The 21,833-nt window shown below is 35.6% G+C and overlaps 1 protein-coding gene across 1 annotated transcript in view; it reads right to left on the bottom strand.

Moving 5' to 3' along the window:
* LOC120630548 (protein embryonic gonad-like) overlaps positions 1-9,349 on the bottom strand; it is a 72,685-nt gene extending 63,336 nt beyond the window's left edge. The window contains exon 1 of the mRNA XM_039899801.1: positions 9,272-9,349. Within this exon, the coding sequence (XP_039755735.1) occupies positions 9,272-9,349 (78 nt within the window). The remainder of the gene's footprint in view (positions 1-9,271) is intronic.
* Positions 9,350-21,833: the final 12,484 nt, after the last annotated feature.

Here is a 21,833-nt window from a genome sequence, read left to right as displayed (position 1 = left end):
ACGTGTGTATTATGCAAATAAAGATCTAACTAACTAACTACGGATCTTCTCATTCCTGATGTGATCACATACTAACAATATAGTTCTTTCTATCGCCCACTAAGTAACTCTAAGCCTTCTCAGAATGTGCCTGTGTAAGTAAATACAAAGAGTGTAAATACTATAACCGCAACACAAAGTAAAATTCATCAGCAGATTATCGCTTGTAGCTAAATCAAACGGTCTGTCGAATCTGGTTATCAAACGGTTATCGCCGTGATTGTGACCTCACATAACATCACACCATTTTAAAAACAACTGCCAATTTGAATTGCAAACTGCATGATCGGTAATTTTGTATACAATGCGGACTCCAATTTTGAAGACTAAAAAAATATTGTCTAGACTTTAAGTGTCCGTGTTTTTATAATATGCATAGAAGTCAATAATAATTCAGTCATTGAATAAAAATAGCGACACCAGTGGATCTGCGGGCGGTCTCATATATTTGGGACTGTTAAATGTCACACCTACTACTAACTGATCCTTAAAAAGAAAACCAATTTAAGCTTTTGACGACCTCACTGGCTCAAGGCGGATCCCGGATCAGATCCTTGGTATGGGCAGTTTAGAATTCCATAATTATTGATTTTTCTCTGGTCTAGTCTGTTGAGAGGTTTTGGCAGTGGTTTGTTTGCCGGGGAGCTAATCAAGGACCTCCCACTTATAAGACCAAAGCGCTCACCACTATGCTAGAGAGGTCGTCAAAAACATGTTCAGCTATCACCGGCAAACGCACTGTAAGACTACGATCTTCAGGGCACTGCGAGATTAGTATACAACAATGAAATATGACACCGAACGCTCTAAAAACCTTATCGAAGTATTCTATCGCCCTCCACCCACTGATTGTCCACTGGCTTGTGTTTATTTTAATATTAATTTGAATAAATACTTAATTATGTTAAACATCTAATCGGGCTTTCGGAGGTTTCACTATAAAGGTAAGTTTTGAGAGCGCATTATTCAGACGGCTAAGGATATCTGATGCAAAGAGACTAACATGTTAGAACAGTTACTGAAATCGAGCAGCTTATTTCAATTATATTATTTACATTGCGGTTTAATTTTAAATAAATAAGTTATGCTATTAAAGTAATTAGTATTCTTAAAGTACCAAATATAGTCGAAACATTTGCTAAATTGCCCACACATCTATTCTCGTTTTAACACTATAATAACACTATTTACCTAATCAAGATATACTTTATTAGTTAAACTTTAGACTTAACTTAGACTTAGTTAAATTTTATGCAGGCTATAAATCTCTTGAAAACAGTTTTTCCTAATTATTATTTATCCATTTAAAATACATACAAAAAAATAACGTGATAAGACAAGCTACGGCTATTCTCTACAGCTCATCAAGATTGAAAAGAGAACATATTTAATTAGCCCTGCTAATTAAGTTATTATAAGAAAAATCAAAATAAATGCCAATGACGAGATGAATAAATACTAAACCGCAAATATTTTGCGTGTATTGCGACGCTTTAGTAAAACGCACCTTTAATTGTGTAAAGCATACAGACTGTATGGCGGACGCTAATGTAAATTTAAAACGTGATGTGCGTTAAAATGTCTATCTAATTACTGATATCAAAACAAGATAGCGGGATACATATATATTGAGATATAAGAAAAACACTAGCGAACGAGATTCTATCTAATATAAAGACCCATAAAGACTTTAATGGCTTGGAATATTTACTTCCCGATGGCTGACCCTACATGGTTTTAATAGAGTAATAAAATTTTAAACTAGCATACTACCTACATCTTGCTATAATATCTGTCTTGAAAGGAGAGCAAGTTTCTTAGCAATGCAAGAATTTAAAAAGCCAATAAAAACAAGTATTGTTTTTACTTATTAACGTCACCGTGACGTCCGTTTTCTCGGAAAGTAAGTTAAGCTTTCAGTCCCGGTTATTATTACTTCATGCCCTTGCTTAAAGCAGCATTATCTGAATATTGTAACAGTTTTAAAATTATAATCCTTGTTTTAAGGATGCCAAGATATATCATGTGAAACTATAATAATCTATTCATCAGTTATCTTAGTACCCATAAAACAAGCTACGCTTAATTTGGGACTATATTTATTTTGATAAAATATTACCTATGGAATTGTAATTTAAACCATTCTATAATTAACACGAGTAGAGTATGTATTTAACTCAAATAATATTTTTAACCCCTCGTTTAACGCGCTTAGAAATATAATTTTAAAATTATCTTTCTTGGTGCAGCTCTATAACCCGTGTAAATATGTATGTATAAATAGTATATATTCCTGATTGACGCCTGCAGCCTTATCTCCTCTCTCTTAGTAAATTGAGATTTAGCCTAATCTCGCTACACTATTGCCATTTGGGTTAAGATACATCATATCAACCCATTACTGGCCCACAAACCACCATGGCCCAGCGGATTTGTAGACTCCAAACGCTGTTGAGAACATAATGGAGAACTCTCGGGCGTGCAGATTTCTTCACGATATTTTCCTTCACCGTTCAAGCAAGTGATATTTCAACTACATAAATCGTAGTACTTTTTTATGTTCATAGACGAGCGCTTGACTGCAATCACACCTGATCGTAAGCGATGATGCAGCCTAAGGTAGAGCGCGCTTGCCTAGAAGATGCCTATTCACTCTTGATATGAAGGTACGGTATATTGTAGGAACTGAGGAAAATGGAAGCTGGAAGAGCATTTCAGATCCTAATGGCGGACCAGAAACGAAGATGCGAAGCGCTTCGTACGCGTCCGCGGTATATCGACCACGTAGGGATGCAGATGATTACGGTACCTCGCGGTTCGATGGTAAAAAGGCGAAGGGGGAGCTAGATCAAATAGTTCTTGAGCACACTCTCCGAAATATATCCTATGGAATACCGAAAGGCAGGCAACCTTGCGACGATGTTTCAAACTCTTAAGTTTACTTATAAAAGTAAGAGGTGGGATTTGATCTCGGCCCCTCGAACGTAAAGTTAAAGTCCTACCCACTGGGCTATCAACTCCAAGGGGTCTTTATACTATGAAGAAATCACAGTTCCACGGAAAACCAGAAATTCCACGCATTTATTGCTTGTATGAGTAGTATTTGATTACATTCCGCTAAATTATGTATACTTACCGTGACACAATATAGCCATTATAATATTTTGTTACAAGTATCATAGTTTGTCGTAAAAAAATAGACGTTGATTTACTGCTGACGTCCGCGAGTTATTCTTCCATTCTCCATTGTTAATAAATAATTCCTATGTAATTTAAATTGTGTTTAAACTACGATAATATGAGTTTTTTGTAGTGCTCAAGTCGTAAATTAAGAAAAGCAGGCATAAATTGCTATGTCACATAAATTATTCAGTTTTAAAGTTTCGAGTATATTAAATTATGAATACCGTATATTTAACTTGCTTTTATGTCTATCCTAATTATGTCCGATGTTAAACTCAATGTGGCGTAAATTATAATAAAATTATTTTTTTAAAAATAAACTTATAAAGCTTATTAGGCTTCAATTGTTGGTCAATTAAACAAAGTTTTAAATTGCATACTAGCAACTCGGCTTTTATATTTCTCCCATTTTTGTAAGATATTGGTATTTAGCGTAACCATATATCATATAGCGTCCACCAATCCGCAATGGGCAAGCGTGGTGGATTACGGCCTTAGCCCGTTCTAATTGTGGGAAGGAACCGACTCCTGTAGTAGACCGATAACGATCATGATGTTAAAGCAATGCAATGTTTTCATAATCAGCCGCGGATTAATACACTTGTCACGCTCTTGAGAACAGTATGGAGAACTTTCAGACATACAGGTTTCCTCACGCTGTTTTCCTTCCCCGCAAAAGGTATATAATTAAATTTATAAATCGCACATAGCTCCAAAAAGTTAGAGGTACCTACGTGCTGGGGAACGAATTCAGTCCCTCCGAAAAGGAAGCCAAAGACTTCCCAACGCAATGGTTTACATCTAGGTTAATAACAGATACAGATAAAATAAAACAGCTTGCTATATATACACTATATAGTAAATCTCACAATTGTTTTAGAACGAAAACAAAGATTAGAACACTACAAAAAGTTGAATTGAGAACAGATGATCGAGTACTGATTCAATGGGTTTAATGAATCGTCAACTCGTATCGGCAAAACATTACCAGTCTTCGATTCAACGTGGCAAATGAATCGTGGATCCGTTACAAAAATAATAGAAAAAATATTGACAGCATTGGGACACGTTGTTGCGCAAATTGTTTTTATTGGGTAGAATATCACGGAGCCTAATCCTATCAAAACTTTAAGTCCTTCCTTCAATGAGAAAGGAAGTGTTTCCTCAGCAGTGTGTAAGTTAATAGGCTTAAAATAATGACGATACATTAGCCATTTACCGCACTAGATAAACGCAATCATCATCATCATCGCCATATCAACCCAGTACCGGCCCACTACAGAGCACAGGTCTCCTCCCACAATGAGAAGGGGTTAAGGCCGTAGTCCACCACGCTGGCCCAGTGCGGATTGGTGGACTCCACACAACTTTTAGAACGTTATGTAGAACTAAGGCATGCCAGGTTTCCTCACGATGTTTTCCTTCACCGTTGAAGCAAGTGATATTTTGATAACTTAGAAAAGCTAGAGGTGCGTCCTGGGATTCAAACTCGGCCCCCCGAAATTTAAGTCGAGCTCCTACCCAACTTAAACTCAATATTTTTTCAAATATAAAATCAGTAATCAATTAAAAACATAACTATTAAAAAGTTCGTTTCACAAAAAGTTTACAAGTCCTCGATTCAACGAGTTTAGTGAATCGCCGGCCCGTTACAGCAAAACACTCGGAGGCGGTGCGCAAGCGCACTTAACAGAAAATTGAATCGCGCGACAGCATCGCGACAAAAAGTGGCAAATTGATTCGGGGTAGCAAATTGCGGAGCGACAATGTGCCGCCGGCGTGTCTTGTATCGCGTGTCGTTGAAAGCGACGGGACACCCGTTTAATATGAATTTATTTATTTATACTCGATTTGATTTACTGTAAATGGTTTAGATAGTGTCTGTTTTAATGGGAACTAAAGTGTAGTGTTTATGTTAAGTGCACTTTTGTCTAGCTCTTTTCTATGGTTTATTAAAGAGTCGTGAGGAATTTGTTGAAAGAAACTTTCTTTTTTTGAGAAGTGGGGGGGGGGAATGATTTTATAGTTTAATTTATTATTATAAATAATTGAATAATATATTATTAAATAATTGTATAATTTCAACATTTAATAAATAGTAACAATATATAACATTTAATATATAATACTATTTAATCAATTAAATTAAATTAAATTAAATATTAACGAAAATAAACGATATTTTAAAAAAACATCTATTAATACTCATTAAAATGACAATTTTACAAACAAATAAGGTCTTGATTTTTAGTTTTGATGTAGACGTACAATTCTTACTTTATAGATATTTTTCATAATAACTCGGCAACACCTCCGATTTTATAACTGAGATTTTTTTATTACCCGAACTGATCGAGGCCCCCGTGTTCCGTCAAAAAAAAATCCAAAAAGCCAACAGGGCAGATTATTACATCAAATCCTATTTAACTTATGTGCCATTCATCTAGTTCATCATAGCGACCATCGCCGTCGCATTCACCACACGTAATACAAACTGAAGTCATTAATCATACAACATTACTCGCGGCTGATAGAAATAATAAATTTGATAATAACTGCGATCTACTTCATTTCTTATGTTCTAACATTACCTGTTGGCTTTAGTTCTAGAACATTTGCCGCAATTACCCTACTCTTCATCATCATCAGCTTAATAAATGAAGCACCTTTCAAAACAGGGTTGCTCTCTCATAGAAGTGGTGGTATACAGTAGACTCACCACACTGCTCTAACGTAGGTTGGTGGGCTTAGTTAGCTAATTCTTATATCAGAGGTCTTGGTCTAGCGGTTATCATTAACTTCAGTCGGTCGGTTATTTAACGAGTGTATTAATACATATTGTTTAATAAAGATCTTGGCAAAATTTTTGCACCAAGATAGCTTGCATACACGAGGCTGAAATACTATTTTTTATATCTTGTAAAACTAACTGTTACGGCGGGAGTTAAAAAGCTAAAAAAAAGCAAACGTAGTCGCGGGAAACAGGTATTAAAATATGAAGTTAAGTTTTTAAGTTTATACAATGTTTTGTTATTTTTAGTAACACATTTTTTCAGACTTTGATAACTATAATTCATTACAGTTATTATACAGCTATAATGGCTTAAATGAGATGAATAAGTACTAAGGACCCAGAAAAGTCAAAGAGCATCCACGTACATGTCCCGGCGGTATACAGAATCCTTCTAAAGCGTAGGATAAACCAGTTGATTTATTTCAACTCCCGTCAAGTGTCCCGTTGCCATTCAAGCGTCAATCGCAGATTCAAATGGTTCTGCAAAAGCGGCTGGTTTTACTGACCACTTCCAGATCTACCGCGGGCGCAGGGCGATAAAAAAGGTGCTAAACATTAGTCTGAGGCGACAAAATGTAGTTAAAGAGCCGGTGGCAATAATTTTAAGCTATATTAAGGGAATAAAATATCGTACTTACGGAATCTTATTAATTATTTAACTCATGCGGATACTTGTTGGAGTATTGCAGATTCGTTTTGAATTAATGAGTATGTTTGCGCATTGACTTGGCACAACGCAATCTGCAGTATGTTTTTGCGTTATATTTTATGCCACGCGTCTTATGAATATTTTCCATATCATAATCATTATAAATCCCAATTCTCACCTACAGCGCACTGGTCTCTTTTTGAATGAAAAGTGTTTAGGGCGTAGAGCATCACGCTGGCCAAATGTACATTGGTACATTTTACATTCCTTTGATGTCATTATGGACAATTTTCAGGCATGCAGGTTTCCTAGAGATGTTTTCCTTTAACCGTTAAACGTAACTCGAGTTCAGTCCGTTGTTAAAACTTTTGAAAAATCAGAAAGAAACAAAAATGTCTTTGCAATTTTTTAGGTTTTGAGAGAAGGAGGTCGTGCCACATTTAAAAAGATAAGAATAATATACGCTCCCGTTATTATGATTTCAACGTCAGGAAGTTTTGGTTTTTCGTTAAATTAATAATTTAATACGCAGAAATAAAAAAAAAAGGAGATAAATTTAAGATGTTGCCTTTTATTTTAATAAAACGTTTATTTAAATAAAGATTTATTTTTACATTTTAGCAATAAAACTGCGCTTGATTATTATGTTAAGTTAGACTCATAATTTATCTAAATTGCATGAACATTCAGGCAATTTAGATAAGAAGTCTTACCTAAATTTATAGCCTAAATTATCTTGATGATAATAAAATAGGTTTTCTCACGCAATCTATCTTAGATATACAATCGAACGATTAAATATATTTACGATGGGCTCACTGACTATAATCCGTGCAAGGATTTGTCGCAATTTCACTCACGATTGATTCAGGTTGCACGCACTTTTATATTTTTTTGCAGCATTTGCTTAAATGATCGCAGCACTATATTTGGTGCATTGGGTAGAAAAGTTATTGCCGACCCTTTGATGTAGTGAATTTGAAAAAACTACGCCGGATTTGATAACCGCTGCTGCGTATGGACTACATAAATAATTATGCCGGTAAAGTTTGCGGAATGAATATCGTTAAAATTTCAAATCTTAACCTAATGAGCTGCGACTATTTAAAAACTTATCTTCGAATTTTGTGTACAATTTTTTTTTTATACTACTACAAGTTAGCCCTTGACTGCAATCTTACCGGATGGTAAGTGATGATGCAGTCTAAGATGGTAGCGGGCGAACTTGTTAGGGAGTATGGTAGTCATACCCCTAAACGGTTTCTACGCGACATCGCACCGCAACACTAAATCGCTTAGCGGCACGTCTTTGTCTGTAGGGTGGTAACCAGCCACGGCCAAAGTCTCCCACAAGACCAGACCAGAGAAAATTCAGAAATAATAAATTCCCAAATTGGTCCTGCCGGGAATCGAACCCGGGACCTTCTAATTGAATTCACAGCGCTCACCGTTGCGCCAAGGAGGTCGTAAAAACCAATAAATTTAAATCAAATTAATTTAAATCAGTTTAATAAACGCTTAATAGTATTTTTTTTTTTTTTTTAAATAAATAAATAATATCAAAATTAAGCTTAATTTGCTATACTCCGCGAAAAGCGGTGCCTCATCGGGAGATGTTGACTTTACAATGAATAATTGTTCATTGTAAAGTCAACATCTCCTGATGATGCTCCGGTTTCGGAGCGAAACGTACGTAGAGGGTGTATTGCCGAGGATCTGTTTGGTGTCGAGTATAAGGATTGAAGAAATTATAAATTACACCACACAGATTCTCCTGCTTTTCGCGGAGTATAGCAAATTAAGCTTAATTTTGATAATATATCATGGATTTCCGCAAAGTAACGCCTGCTTCTATACAATAATAAATAAATACACTACGACAATACACACATCGCCGTCTAGCCCCAAAGTAAGCGTAGCTTGTGTTATGGGTACTAAGATGACTGCTGAATATTTTTATGAATGATATAAATAAATACTTAGAACATAAATATAAACACCCAGACACTGAAAAACATTCATGCTCATTACACAAACATTTTCCAGTAGTGGGAATCGAACCCACGGCCTTGGGCTCAGAAAGCCAGGTCGCTGCAAACTGTGCCAATCGGTCGAAATTATAAAATGCTACTAGGATAACATATTGTGGAAACCTATATGGCTGTTCACCATAATGAAAATCTTCACCAGCCAGTGTTGTGGACTATGGCTGTAACCTCCTTACTCTGAGAGACAGACCCGTGCCCTGAAGTGGGTCGGTAATGGATTTGTTATTATAAATGCTTTTATGGATATTATAGCCTTGTGAAATCCAACGCACGATCTCTCTGCCCAGGATTCGTAGGGATGCGATATAGATACCTAGTAATGTTGGGCAGCTTGGACTGATTAATAATACAATTCCGTAGTTCATTGATTTAACTTACCAGTGCGCACAAAAAATACGTTACGGCATCACATCAAAAATCTTTCAATTTCTTTGTTTTTCACTTATATAATACGCTTGTTTACTATATATTAACCTTCGTCGAATGACTGTGTTATATACTATGCGAAGAAGAAGGTAATGTAGGCCGTAAGGTGTCGAATAATAAGATTTAATTTACCTTGCACCCTTCGCATGTGAAAGCACCGAAATGAAAACCCGCTGCCGGCTCGCCGCACACTTTACATTGCTGGTTCATCTGGAAAGAAAAAATCAGAATTCAATAATTTAGTTACTTTGCATACGTTGTTCTAAGAACATTTCGAACGTTTCGATGTGATTTTAATGTATGCCATCAGTCCTAAAGATTGCCATACAGTTAGAATTTATCATAATTTGCTATAATCCGCAAAAATCTTCCGACATGTACTCGCTACGCATATATGCTCAGATCTCGCAGCGAAGCGGCAAAAACCGTCTCCCGATGCCTCATCAGTTTTAAGCATTCAGTTTTCGCGGGTTATATCAAACTAAATATTTTCGCCCTAGCTAGCCTCTTAGATAACCCCCCCTCTACTACAAGAGCACGGGTGGATGGACTACTGGGCCAGCGTGGTAGGCTAAGGCCTTAACCCCCATTCTCATTGTGGAAGGAGACCCGTGCCCTGTAGTGAACCGGTAATGGGTTGATATGATGATGGTAGCAAACTAGCTGTTGTGCACGTGCTTCGTTCGCGTTTATTACGGTTTATTTCAAAGACCGCGAAAACCATTTATTTTTCTGGAATACAAAGTAAAAGTAGCCTGTGTTATTCTCTGTCTATTTAACTAACTCTTTGCCAAAAATCAATTTGATCGGTTGCTTAGTCAGGGCGTGAAGGTAGGACAAACAAACAAACGCATTCATAATATTAGTAAGGCTTAAGGTAAATGTTAAGCTAAATCGTGATCTTCCGTCTTAGAACTTATGTCATTAAGCTTCAACTCTTCTTAAATATAGTTCAACGGGTATACGATAATATTTTGGGATTTGTCGATATTTCTCAACCCCCGTTAAACTATACCTACCCGGTGAACTATATTTAAGGAATGTTGTTTAATCACGAAAATCTTAGTTTAAAATCTTAAGCGTCAACACCACTCGTAAAACTCGCGTTAGATACATATAAATGAACAATAAAATGCCAACTTAAGATAAGACACTATAAATACATTTTGTATTACCCATAATACAAGATTAGGAACCCGTTATTATGCCAATAAGAGGCAAAAATTAAAAAGTTTTATTTCTTTTATATCATTTATTTAGTAATAAAAAAACGCTTTTTTCGCGTATTGGCAAATGTGAAAATATGAGATAAGGCTTTAGAGTATAGACCCACCACGCAATCAAATGTAGGAGAATATTCGTGACCGGCAAAATTATTAGCGTTCTCTTCGAAGCCCAGGAGGGAATATTACGGAGAACTGACCCAGCGTCCTTTTTTTTTATTCCAATACAAGTTAGTAACTGCAATCGCACCGGGTGATGATGAAGTCTAAGATGGTAGCGGGCTAACCTGTTAGGGAGTATGGTAGTCATACCCCTAAAAAGATTTCTAAGCGACATTGCACCGGGACACTAAATCGCTTAGCGGCACGTCTTTGTCGAAGGTTGGTAACTAGCCACGGTTCAGAAAAAGCCTCCCACCAGACCAGACCAGAGAAAATTCAGAAATTGTAAATTCCCAAGTTGCCTCAGCCGGGAATCGAACCTGGGACCTCGTGCTTAAATTCACAGCGCTCACCGCTGCGCCAGGGAGGTCATCAAAGGTCGAGGTCGTTCTATGTGCTACTACTACCATGTTCTGCGATCACCAACTCGTGGCGATTATGGGCAAACCATCCCGTTGGGAGAGGCGATTAGCCCAGCAGTTGACTGTAGACGGCCGACTGGCGCAGTGGCGATCCTCCTTTATGAGTCCATGGCCGTGTGTTCAATTCCCACAACTGGAACATGTTTTTGTGATGAACATGAATGTTTTTTAGTGTCTGGGTGTTTATTTGTAAATTATACGGATTTTTGTATATCGTTCATAAAAATATTCATCAGTCATCTTAGTACCCATAACACAAGCTACGCTTACTTTGGGGCTAGGTGGCGATGTGTGCATTGTCGTATTAGTAGGCTTTTGAAGCTGATGACATTGTATATTTAGTGCCTAGATTACTGAATATTTACAGCCATTCTCGTGTGCCATTCCGAACTCCATCTTGTCAACGTTTCGTAATATTTACGCATCCACCCAGCTCACGAGTTTTAATAGTCCACAAAATTACAACAACATTTGAATTTGGAGTGACTTATAAAATCGTGACACGGCGATAATAAAAAAAAAACTACGAAAATCACTGAATCACTCTATATTCATTTTGTAGTGTTATGATTTTAAAGCAGCCAAAAGTATTGGGTTGTTAGCGTTAAAAAAAAAACCTAACCAAAACATATACGTTTGTACGGTTGCCCATATATTAAAATTAAAAATATGAAATGAGTCCTTATATCGTTGGTGTTAGATGTTAAAGCTGTTTGGAAACTTAACCCTTCGCCTACCGTACGAACTCGAGTAGTTCTAAGTGGTCCTCGAAGGTCGGTTTATTCGAGTACAGAGGTTTATTGAAGATTCGAATGTATGTCACAACTCAATTATTGATGTCATTTTCTCGTCTCGTTAGGTAACAAGCTTTAGTTAAATTTATATAGACATTTGTTAAGGCATCTAATAACCTTGTAATTTTGATGTATTATGATAGTTTGACTAACCGTTTTATTGCGTAGTTTGTTAATCCTTCTGCATTTTTTATCAACAACAATATATTTTGACTGTTAATAGAGTTATTATATATTAAGACCGTAACGAAATTTCTTATAAATCGTGTAATACCGTTCATTTCAAAGCCGAGTGGCGCAGTGGATAGTGACTCTACTTTCTGATTTTAAGGCTGTGAGTTCAATTCACACAACTGGTTTTTTTTTGTATTATGAACATTTATGTATTTCGGTGTCTGAATGCTATATTATTCAAAAATGAAAAAAAAAAATCTTCAGAGTACCCATATCAAAAGCTACGCTTACTTTGCGACTAAACGGTAATGTCTGTAATGTCGTACTATATTTATTTTATTTATTTTAATTTGACTTTAATAATTAACATTTCTATCCAACTGCCGGGCCAAGCAGAGAGGGGGTGTGAACAATGTCATTAATAAAATGACATTGAGATTACCTATTGCAATGCCTGATACTGAGACAATCAGTTTTATAATTTTTTATAGATTCTATCTACGAGTATAAACGTGAACGATTATTATTTTATGACTTAAACAGAACAGCATTAAAAAAAATACATAATACAAAAATGCACTAAACAACGTTGCATTATTTATTGATGATGATATTTTACATGGTTAAGCCAAGAAGTTGTAGTTGTATTTTCCTTAAAACCACATTTAAAAGACCTGTGGTTACTAAGTAAATAAAGCTTTGTTAATTTTTAGCTTTTAGAAGACCTTTTTTATTAAATGTACCTACGAAATTAAATTAGAAAATTAATTCAATTATTCGCTAATAACATAACAGAAAAATAAATTAAAAGTCAATCAAAACAATGTTTACTCACCGTAAATATGTTAACTTGTCATGTTTAATTTTGTTGCCAATAAAAATGTAAACAAATTACGTCCAGCAATCGTGACGCGCAATACATGTTTACATATGACGCAATAGAACCTCGCGCTAAGTTTACACTCTTGTCTCATTAAACTGCATTAGACAAAACGATAGACTCGTATCATTATACAGGGTGAGTATCTGGATGCGGTCAGTGAAGGAAAACGGTATCAATTCAATTACCACCTTTATGATTACTTGCACTTACAGACAACGTCATCGTCAAAAGTCCGTTAAGCCTTTCCAGAGGTAGCCCAGGCAAACTGACATTTTTTTGAAAATGCTTTGATGGAGCCCTTCGTAACAAACGAACGTAACGTAAACAAAGTTACGGGAGTAAAATAAATTCAAAAAAAATATCTACATAAATATCTCAAGAATTAATTAGGATTAAAAATTATGAAGCACACAACTTTCAAATCTCCTAAAAATCTGTACAACCTAAGAAAAAAAAAGTCCAATTAATATTTTGTCGTTATAAGAGAAGGATACATTTTAAAATCTGCAATGTATTTTTCTTGAAATAAATGCTTGACCAACCAAACTCTGATTTTTCTCTAAAGACTTTTCTAAGGCCGCTCCTAAAATCTCACCCTGTATGATCGATTCATTCGAACGTGACAGTAGTTGAAAGTGACACAGCACTATACTGTTACGTAAATCAAACTAGATGACTTGCGCCTCATCAGTGTCTACACATCTTCGGTGTAGTATCACGTGTATACAGTAAATATTGACATGATTGAAATTGCATTAGAAACTGATCTAACCGATCTGCAACCCCATTTAACTAAGCATATGTAATAGGTTGAGGAGATTAATAGCTCAACATTAACTAGACTGTGAGATGGTGATACCAAAAAAAACCTGGCTAAGTTTTTTGTAGGCTCTTTTGGTACCCTCCTAGCTTTAGTTTTAAGTAAACGAACGCTTCATAAGTGCCTATAATAAGGTCTACATGAATAAAACATTTTTTAATTTGAATTTGAATTTGTTGATAGCTAGTTGTTCTCATCATAATCGTTATTCTCAATCATCATCGTTTTTGGAAAACGAGATCAGTGCAGTGGCAGTAGTCAGTGTCAGTAGTCAGTGTCAGTAGTCAGTGTCAGTAGTCAGTGTCAGTAGTCAGTGTCAGTAGTCAGTGTCAGTAGTCAGTGTCAGTAGTCAGTGTCAGTAGTCAGTGTCAGTAGTCAGTGTCAGTAGTCAGTGTCAGTAGTCAGTGTCAGTAGTCAGTGTCAGTAGTCAGTGTCAGTAGTCAGTGTCATTAGTCAGTGTCAGTAGTCAGTGTCAGTAGTCAGTGTCAGTAGTCAGTGTCAGTAGTCAGTGTCAGTAGTCAGTGTCAGTAGTCAGTGTCAGTAGTCAGTGTCAGTAGTCAGTGTCAGTAGTCAGTGTCAGTAGTCAGTGTCAGTAGTCAGTGTCAGTAGTCAGAGTCAGTAGTCAGTGTCAGTAGTCAGTGTCAGTAGTCAGTGTCAGTAGTCAGTGTCAGTAGTCAGTGTCAGTAGTCAGTGTCAGTAGTCAGTGTCAGTAGTCAGTGTCAGTAGTCAGTGTCAGTAGTCAGTGTCAGTAGTCAGTGTCAGTCGTCAGTGTCAGTAGTCAGTGGCAGTAGTCAGTGTCAGTAGTCAGTGTCAGTAGTCAGTGTCAGTAGTCAGTGACAATAGTCAGTGTCAGTAGTCAGTGTCAGTAGTCAGTGTCAGTAGTCAGTGTCAGTAGTCAGTGTCAGTAGTTTTCTATGAATGAGAAGAGCGCCAACGCTGGCCAAGTGTGAATTGGTAGACTTCACATGGCTTCGAAATCATTGTGGCGAACTCTCAGTCGTGAATGTTACCTTACGATATTTTCCCTTACCGATTAAGCAAGTAATATATACTTGGTTAAATGAAAAACGCATATAACTCTTAAAATTTGGGTTACGTGCTGGAGATTGAGCTCGGTCCTCTCGAAAGAGACGCCGAAGCCCCATCCACTAGGCTATCACCGCGTATGTCATACAAACATCTTCATCCAAAATGTATAATTTGACAGAGTCTATTGAATATTACCCATCTATAGAGATGGCAGTAAAGATTCTGAATACTACTGAAGTAACCGCAAAGATATTTAAAATCAAATTTCAGGAATCAATAAAGAATTAAAAAATGTAATTCGACAATACACACATCGCCATCTAGCCCAAAAGTAAGCGTAGCTTGTGCTAGTGGTACTAAGATGACTAATGAATATTTTTATGAATAATATATAAATTCCTCTAATATACAAATAAACACAAAGACAAACAGCCATACCAGACCAAAGCCAAACACATTCATGTTCATCACACAAACATTTTCCAGTTCCAGAATCGAAGCCACAGCCTTGGACTCAGAAAGCGAAGTTTCGGCCACTGCGCCAATCGGCAGTCAAAATTTCAGGAATTACATTCCATTGTTTTATTCAACCGATTTAGAGTTAGGTAAGAACAGGTTTTTAAGTATCGGCCAATAAAAGCTTAAGACATGTTTTAAGGAACGACATAAAGCTAACTAGATGTCGGTTTATTAATAAGGGTCTTAATCAGATGAGATCGCAGACAAGCGTTAACTTAAACTCAAGTCTTTACCGCGGTGGCATCGCGTGCTTACAATGTGTATTTTACTAAACCGATTTCCTCGTTTTAAATAACGAGAAACAAGTTCACATATTTCTTTACAAAAATTAAATAAATGCACGATAATAACACGTTGCAGCGCAAGGGTTAACAGGATGGCGTGACTGAGCACTGTTAACATAAGTATTATACAAATTTTACTCATTTTTATTTCGGCATTGCTACACTCGCGACTTTGTTTGCCAAAATTAGTGATTGTCGTTTTTTAGTCCCGATATACATAGAGCGGTGTTATAAGTTGGAGCGTTTGTGCCTTTTTTAGTCCCAACATAAATTGAAGTTTTGAAAGTTGGAACGTTTTTTTTCGTTTCTAGCCCGACGTAAATAGAGCGCTGTTGTACGTTGGACTATTTATTTATTTTTTAGTCACAACGTAAATAGAAGTTTTATAAGTTGGAACATTTTTTTTTCTTGTTCAGTAAATATAGCGTTGCTATACGTTTGACCGTTTAACTGTATGTTTGTGTCAGCGTTACACTTAGACGTATAGGTCTATTTAATTGTATTCAAGTTGGGCACGGGTTTTTATAGCTAAATATTATCAGAATAGAAGAGTCACTACAAACCGACTGACTTGACGTTCCAAAAGTGCTTATAAACCGGGCGTACTTGAAATAAATGATTTTTTTTTTTGAATTTTGAATAACTTTGATTGAGGAATCCCCAAATATCATGGGAACGGGAATCCCCGTTGGGACTTAAAAGAAATAAATAGCCCAACGTACAACACTTTACAACAATTTTATCTTTCGCCTTATTCTACGTTTGCAGAAAAACAATACTAACAATAGAAAAAAGGTATTGTTTAAATTATTAAAAGTCAACTGTCAAACCTTTTTTAGAAAAACAAAAATGTTGACTACAGCTTACCTCATGGTGTCGGTTTTTTGTGACGGCGTGCGCGCGCATTGTACAACTTTACTCTCACCATTTTTCCCTAACACGCCAAAAGAAGTATAACTTAAAAAATAATATAATACAACGGACAAATTAATAAATATGATATTATTATCTTACCGAGAGATGGATCGGTTAGCATTTTGTCGTCTCGACAGCTTGTCCACTTAATGGATTCCCGATCTTATTTATGAAATATTGTCAAAATATACTTAGCTTGTGATATTTCTTGAATATAGTTCAACGGGTACATACCACGATAATATTTTTGGATTTGTCGATATTTCAACAAAATATTCTATTAATTATATTTCGCAACTGGGTCAGTTGCATGGATCGTGGTCACGACGGGACGGCGTAGGTCCGAGATGTCAAGTTGGATGTCACGGGCAGAATCTGACTACCCGCTTTTGTGTTTAGATATTCAAGAAAAGATGATTAACCACGAAAATCTTAGTTTAAAATCGAGTTGTGTGTATATACGTTGCGATTTAAGTCGCTGTTGCACGCGTTCTCCGTCCGCGTTTATAACGGTTTTATACAAATCCTGTGGGAACCTTTAATTTTTCTGGAATCAATCGCCAAAAGACTATGTTACTCTCGGTCCTTTAAAAATCGACCTTTCTCAGAAAGACCACCTACGTTTACTTATACTATCGCGTGAAAGTGAACTACGATTTATATGGTGTCGAAAGAGTGCCATCTAGTAGCAAGCCTGTTTCAAAGTATTTTAACTAGATGGCGCTCTATCGTCATATTACCCCATTAACGGCCCACTTCAGGGCACGGTTATATTCCCACAATGAAAAGTGGTTAAGTCTGTAGTCAAATACGCTGGCCCATTGCGGATTGGTGGACTCCACACACATTTGAGAACATTTATATCGAAAACTAACAAGCATGCAGGTTTCCTCACGATGTTTTCCTTCGCCGTTGAAGCAAGTGATATTTTAATTACTTAAAACGCACATAACGCACAAAAGTTGCGTGCGTGTTGATATTTGAACTCGGCCCCACGAAAGTGAAGTCGAGCTTCTACCCACTGGGTTATCACCGCTTCACTGGGTTATTCAGGGTGAATTTATTAATACCATGTAAATCGATGTAGTTAGAAAATCTCACACTTGGCACCCAGACGGATAAACTAACATACAGAGTGACCTATCCGTCTGTCTAAAGATAGATAAGTAGAATTACCTAACTAATAATAAGCTTGTTTACCAACGGAACCTTAAAAAGATGAATTATTCCCGTCCGTGTAATTTCGACGCACTTGCTTAATTTTTTCAAGGGTCACTTTAAGCTGTCAAAGACCAAAATAAATTGTTCCGATTTAATCTCGCCGGTCATCGCTGTGCGAATGTACGAATGATATATCAAAGTCTAAAATTTGGGTTGGATTTTTATGAATTTTATATCTGATAAAGCGCGAGAGCACACAGAAGTTTTGTTGTGCGACAATTCTATTGATACCATTTCGTAATACGTAGTAACTAATATCTCACCATATTACCATACTGAAAGAAGCTGCTCATAACACTCTACTTAACAAATGTAAATAATATTTTTTCATAATTTTACTTGACACAGTATAGTTTTATATATATATATATATATATATATATACAACAGACTGTATATACATATATATATATATATATACAACAGACTGTATATACATATATATATATATACAGTCTGTTTTGTATGTTAAATAAAAAAAACAAAAGCAAACTACACACCAAAATGCCTTTATGAAGAGTTATTTGATAGGGTCCCGCAGTAGAAAACTGCTGGCGACATGCCTACTGTCAATACTAACTTATCTAAATTAATGGATACCTGACCAAATAATAAGAATTATTGTTTCTATATTAAGTACTGAATAATGACTGCTATTTTATTATTCGGAACTGTTACTTTTTGCGGGTTAAAAATAAACCTAAGTCCGTTTTTTGTCATTTCCAGAAAGCTGCATATGTGCAAAATTCACTGTAGATCGATTTACTGCTTGAGCCGAACACAGATATAACAAACAGACACTCTTTCTCATTTCTAATGTTAGCCTGATGGACGCTGAGTACTGATAAGAAATATAATGCAGTTGAAAATACTCAATAACAGCTAGTAATTTAAAAATATGTTGGGTGTACTATTGACCACAGGGTTACATGTTAAAGATCCGATTTTTTTAATCCTTAAATGAAGACTTCCTATACGAAATATATATATAAACATTATTAGGAGTTTTAAATATTGATGTAGCGGTCTCCACATTACAGAACTAGATGGCGCCACAAAAATCCTGCATCGCTAGCGAAGTGTTCACGAAGAATGCCTATAATATATACAACTTCCAAAAATGAATGTTCGGACCTCGGTCACCGAGCACGATCACCCGCTCGGAGGAAGATCTTCCTATTGTTACGGTCGAGCGTATTACCATAGCTCCCGTACATTGATCATATTATGTGCCTGGTTCACCTAAATTTTTTAAAATTAGTAAAGGCTAGTATAGTTAATATATTTTTTTATAAAACTGAACTTGAAAATATTTTTTCATCAGTTTGTCCATTGGTATAATTTATCGCTTGCCTGAAAAAGCCCCAGTGATTTTTTTCTTTCTTTTTATCCCGATTACAAACCTAAGGTGTTAAAAGTATCAAGACAAATAGTCTTCCGTGTAAGCCGTTACTAAACCCTCGGTAGCGGTGATGTTAATTAAGTAATTTCTGATGACGTGAAGGCTGCATCGACAATCGTTAATGGTCATCCTTTTTGGAACACATACAAATGATTGTGATTTATCAAAGGGTAATCTTGTATGATCAATTATGCAGTTTTATATCTTGTAAAGGAGGTAGCAACGCGTGGGTCGATTCGGGGAGCAGATAAGTTGGATGGAATATCGACCTTTTTTACCGAAGGGATTATGAATTTAGCAGTCTGTGTCTGACGGGAAGCTTGTCGATCAGGTCTTAAAACATTTAAATTATTTACACAATTTATCTTACTGATATCCCACTGACTGGCCGCAAGGTCTAGCTTTTAATATAGGGATATATTTAAGTACCTTATCTGTTATTTAAAAGGAATATGCCTGACAAGTCGACGAGGCTTACGGGTGCATAGAACCTATATGTTATATCTTGTCTCAATAAATAAAAAAATACATATTTAAAATTCTACCATTTACACACCGATAGAGTATTATTAAGTGTGTGAAGTGATGATGATTCGGTTTGTTAATGATTAACTAAATGGAGGCAGCAACGTAAGAAAAGTTGAAAATATTAAGAGTTGAAAGGAAATTACGAATCTAGTTAGTTAGTTATCCCTTAAAATAAGCAATAGAAAAATACAGTGTCATAATAAAAGCTATCCTTGAAGTTAACTCTTTACCAGGATCACATAAACGAAAGCAAGTTTTACTTAGTAGTAAGTAATGTTATAGTTTATTTCTTCTCGTTAGCTACATCGTATAAATTCAAGTCCTCTGTAATAAGCACAAAATTTACCATTAAAAGGTTTAAAATAATCAAAGTAAGCAAAGTGAAGTAGCCAGATTCCTATAAAATCAGTTTTAAATTTACCAGGATAGCATAAAATTACTATAGAGTATTCCATCACCTCTTATATTACATCTTTGCTTTTAAAAAAGCTCGCAAACAGCATCTTTTTGTTAAAAAAAAAATTACGACCTCTTATTTAAAGGCTACAATGTGCAAAGCCAGGGTGGTGAGATAGCTAGTTTCGTATAAAATCAAGTTAAACTGCATTACAATTACCAGGATAGCATAAACGATTGCCAGTTCACACCACGTCCGCATTCGCAATCGATTGATGCGAAACACATTTCAAGTGTGAAAACACATTTCAAGAAAGGAAAGCGCTCTAAAAGGAATCGCCTCTAAACTTGGCCACCATGCTTTGCATACCATCCGATGTACAATCGCATCAAAACCGTGGAAATCGTCTCACGTAGTGACAGCTGATGGGCTCTATGTATGGACCTTTGACTCCGATGCCTTCCCTATTTAGTTTTTCCCGTTGTGAGTATTTGTATTGCTTTATTTATTTGCTACATTTCTCTGGTACTGACCGGCAATGTTAATGATCTATTTGCATCAGTACCTACTTTAATATAACGCACATTCATACCTATAGTAGAATTATCTGAATTGATTAAACCTCATTAAATCCTAATAAAAAAAATGGAAAGATTTGTTTCTCACAGAGTTATTTGTACGTAATTTAAATCTCGTAAAAAAAAAATTGCGTTGAATATTAAATAATTGAAGAAGACGAAATGAGTGAAATTACTACATAACTTCACACCACGGCCGATAGACAAACCGGCTGAAAGCGCGAGGCACAGAAGTTCAACGTTTTTTTATAATAAAACTATTTTTATATTTCAATGTTATGTTTAGATGGGATCGAATAAAATTATATATTTCAGGTCAGGGAATCATATACAAAGAATATCAAATATGGAGATTAAATATAAATATATATTAACCTAACTCAGATAACTAACAAAGAAAATAAACTCAATAAACACAATAATTAAAATTAAAAAATATATCATTAGAATAGATAAAAATCAATAAATAAATAAATCTCAATTAAAACAAGCATCTCTTTGGCTGTCATGGCTGAAGTATCTCACCTGCATCTAGAACATAATGAAAAAAAAAATGCGAGTTGGGAGCTCGCAATTTTTTTTCTAATTGAAAATATATCTAAATATCTAAATTCATATTCAAGGGCAAGACAATTAATATTAAACATATAGCGCACATGTGCAGTTAGTAACATAAAATGTCACAGAAAAAATGGTTTAAGATTCGCTGATTCATTATGAAGAGATTTGCGATTTACTTTATAGTCATCTATAAACACTCATAAAAAGAAAATCAAGTTACGGTACCATCTAGTTATTTTACAGAAACTAATTAGGGGTCGTTTCACACTACACCGTGCATCTCAATAACATTGATGTAATCGTCAACATTGAAATCTTGACTGCTTTTGTTTTCATTAATTGTGGATATGAGTTTTTTAAATTACAGTGTTTTTGAGAACCTTGATTCTGGGGTAAGGCAGGCATTAATCTTCAGTGCTAGAAGATTATTGAGATTAAGATTGGCTGCCTGCATAAAATAACTTTTGTATTAACAAAATTTTAGATAGGGTAATTCATAAAAAAATAAAACTTATCTTCACAGTTATAGTCATTTAACTGATGCAGCCATCACAATAGTAATATAAAGAACTGAGAAAATATATAATAAAATATAATGATAATGATAATATATAAAGAGCTGAGAAGGAAGCACTTTGACCACAAGATATCTTTGCTAAATTAGATATTTAATTAGTAACTTACCAACTTACCACCTGACAACATTTCCCTTAAAGAGACCGCTTCCTTAGAATTATTTATTCAAGACCAGTAACATCCCGCTGTTGGAAACAGGCCTTCTC

This window comes from Pararge aegeria, chromosome 16 (genome assembly GCF_905163445.1).
Source record: "Pararge aegeria chromosome 16, ilParAegt1.1, whole genome shotgun sequence".
Lineage (NCBI taxonomy): Eukaryota > Metazoa > Arthropoda > Insecta > Lepidoptera > Nymphalidae > Pararge > Pararge aegeria.
The sequence above is the reverse complement of the archived record's forward strand: the minus strand, read 5'-3'. Positions and strand labels throughout refer to the sequence as shown.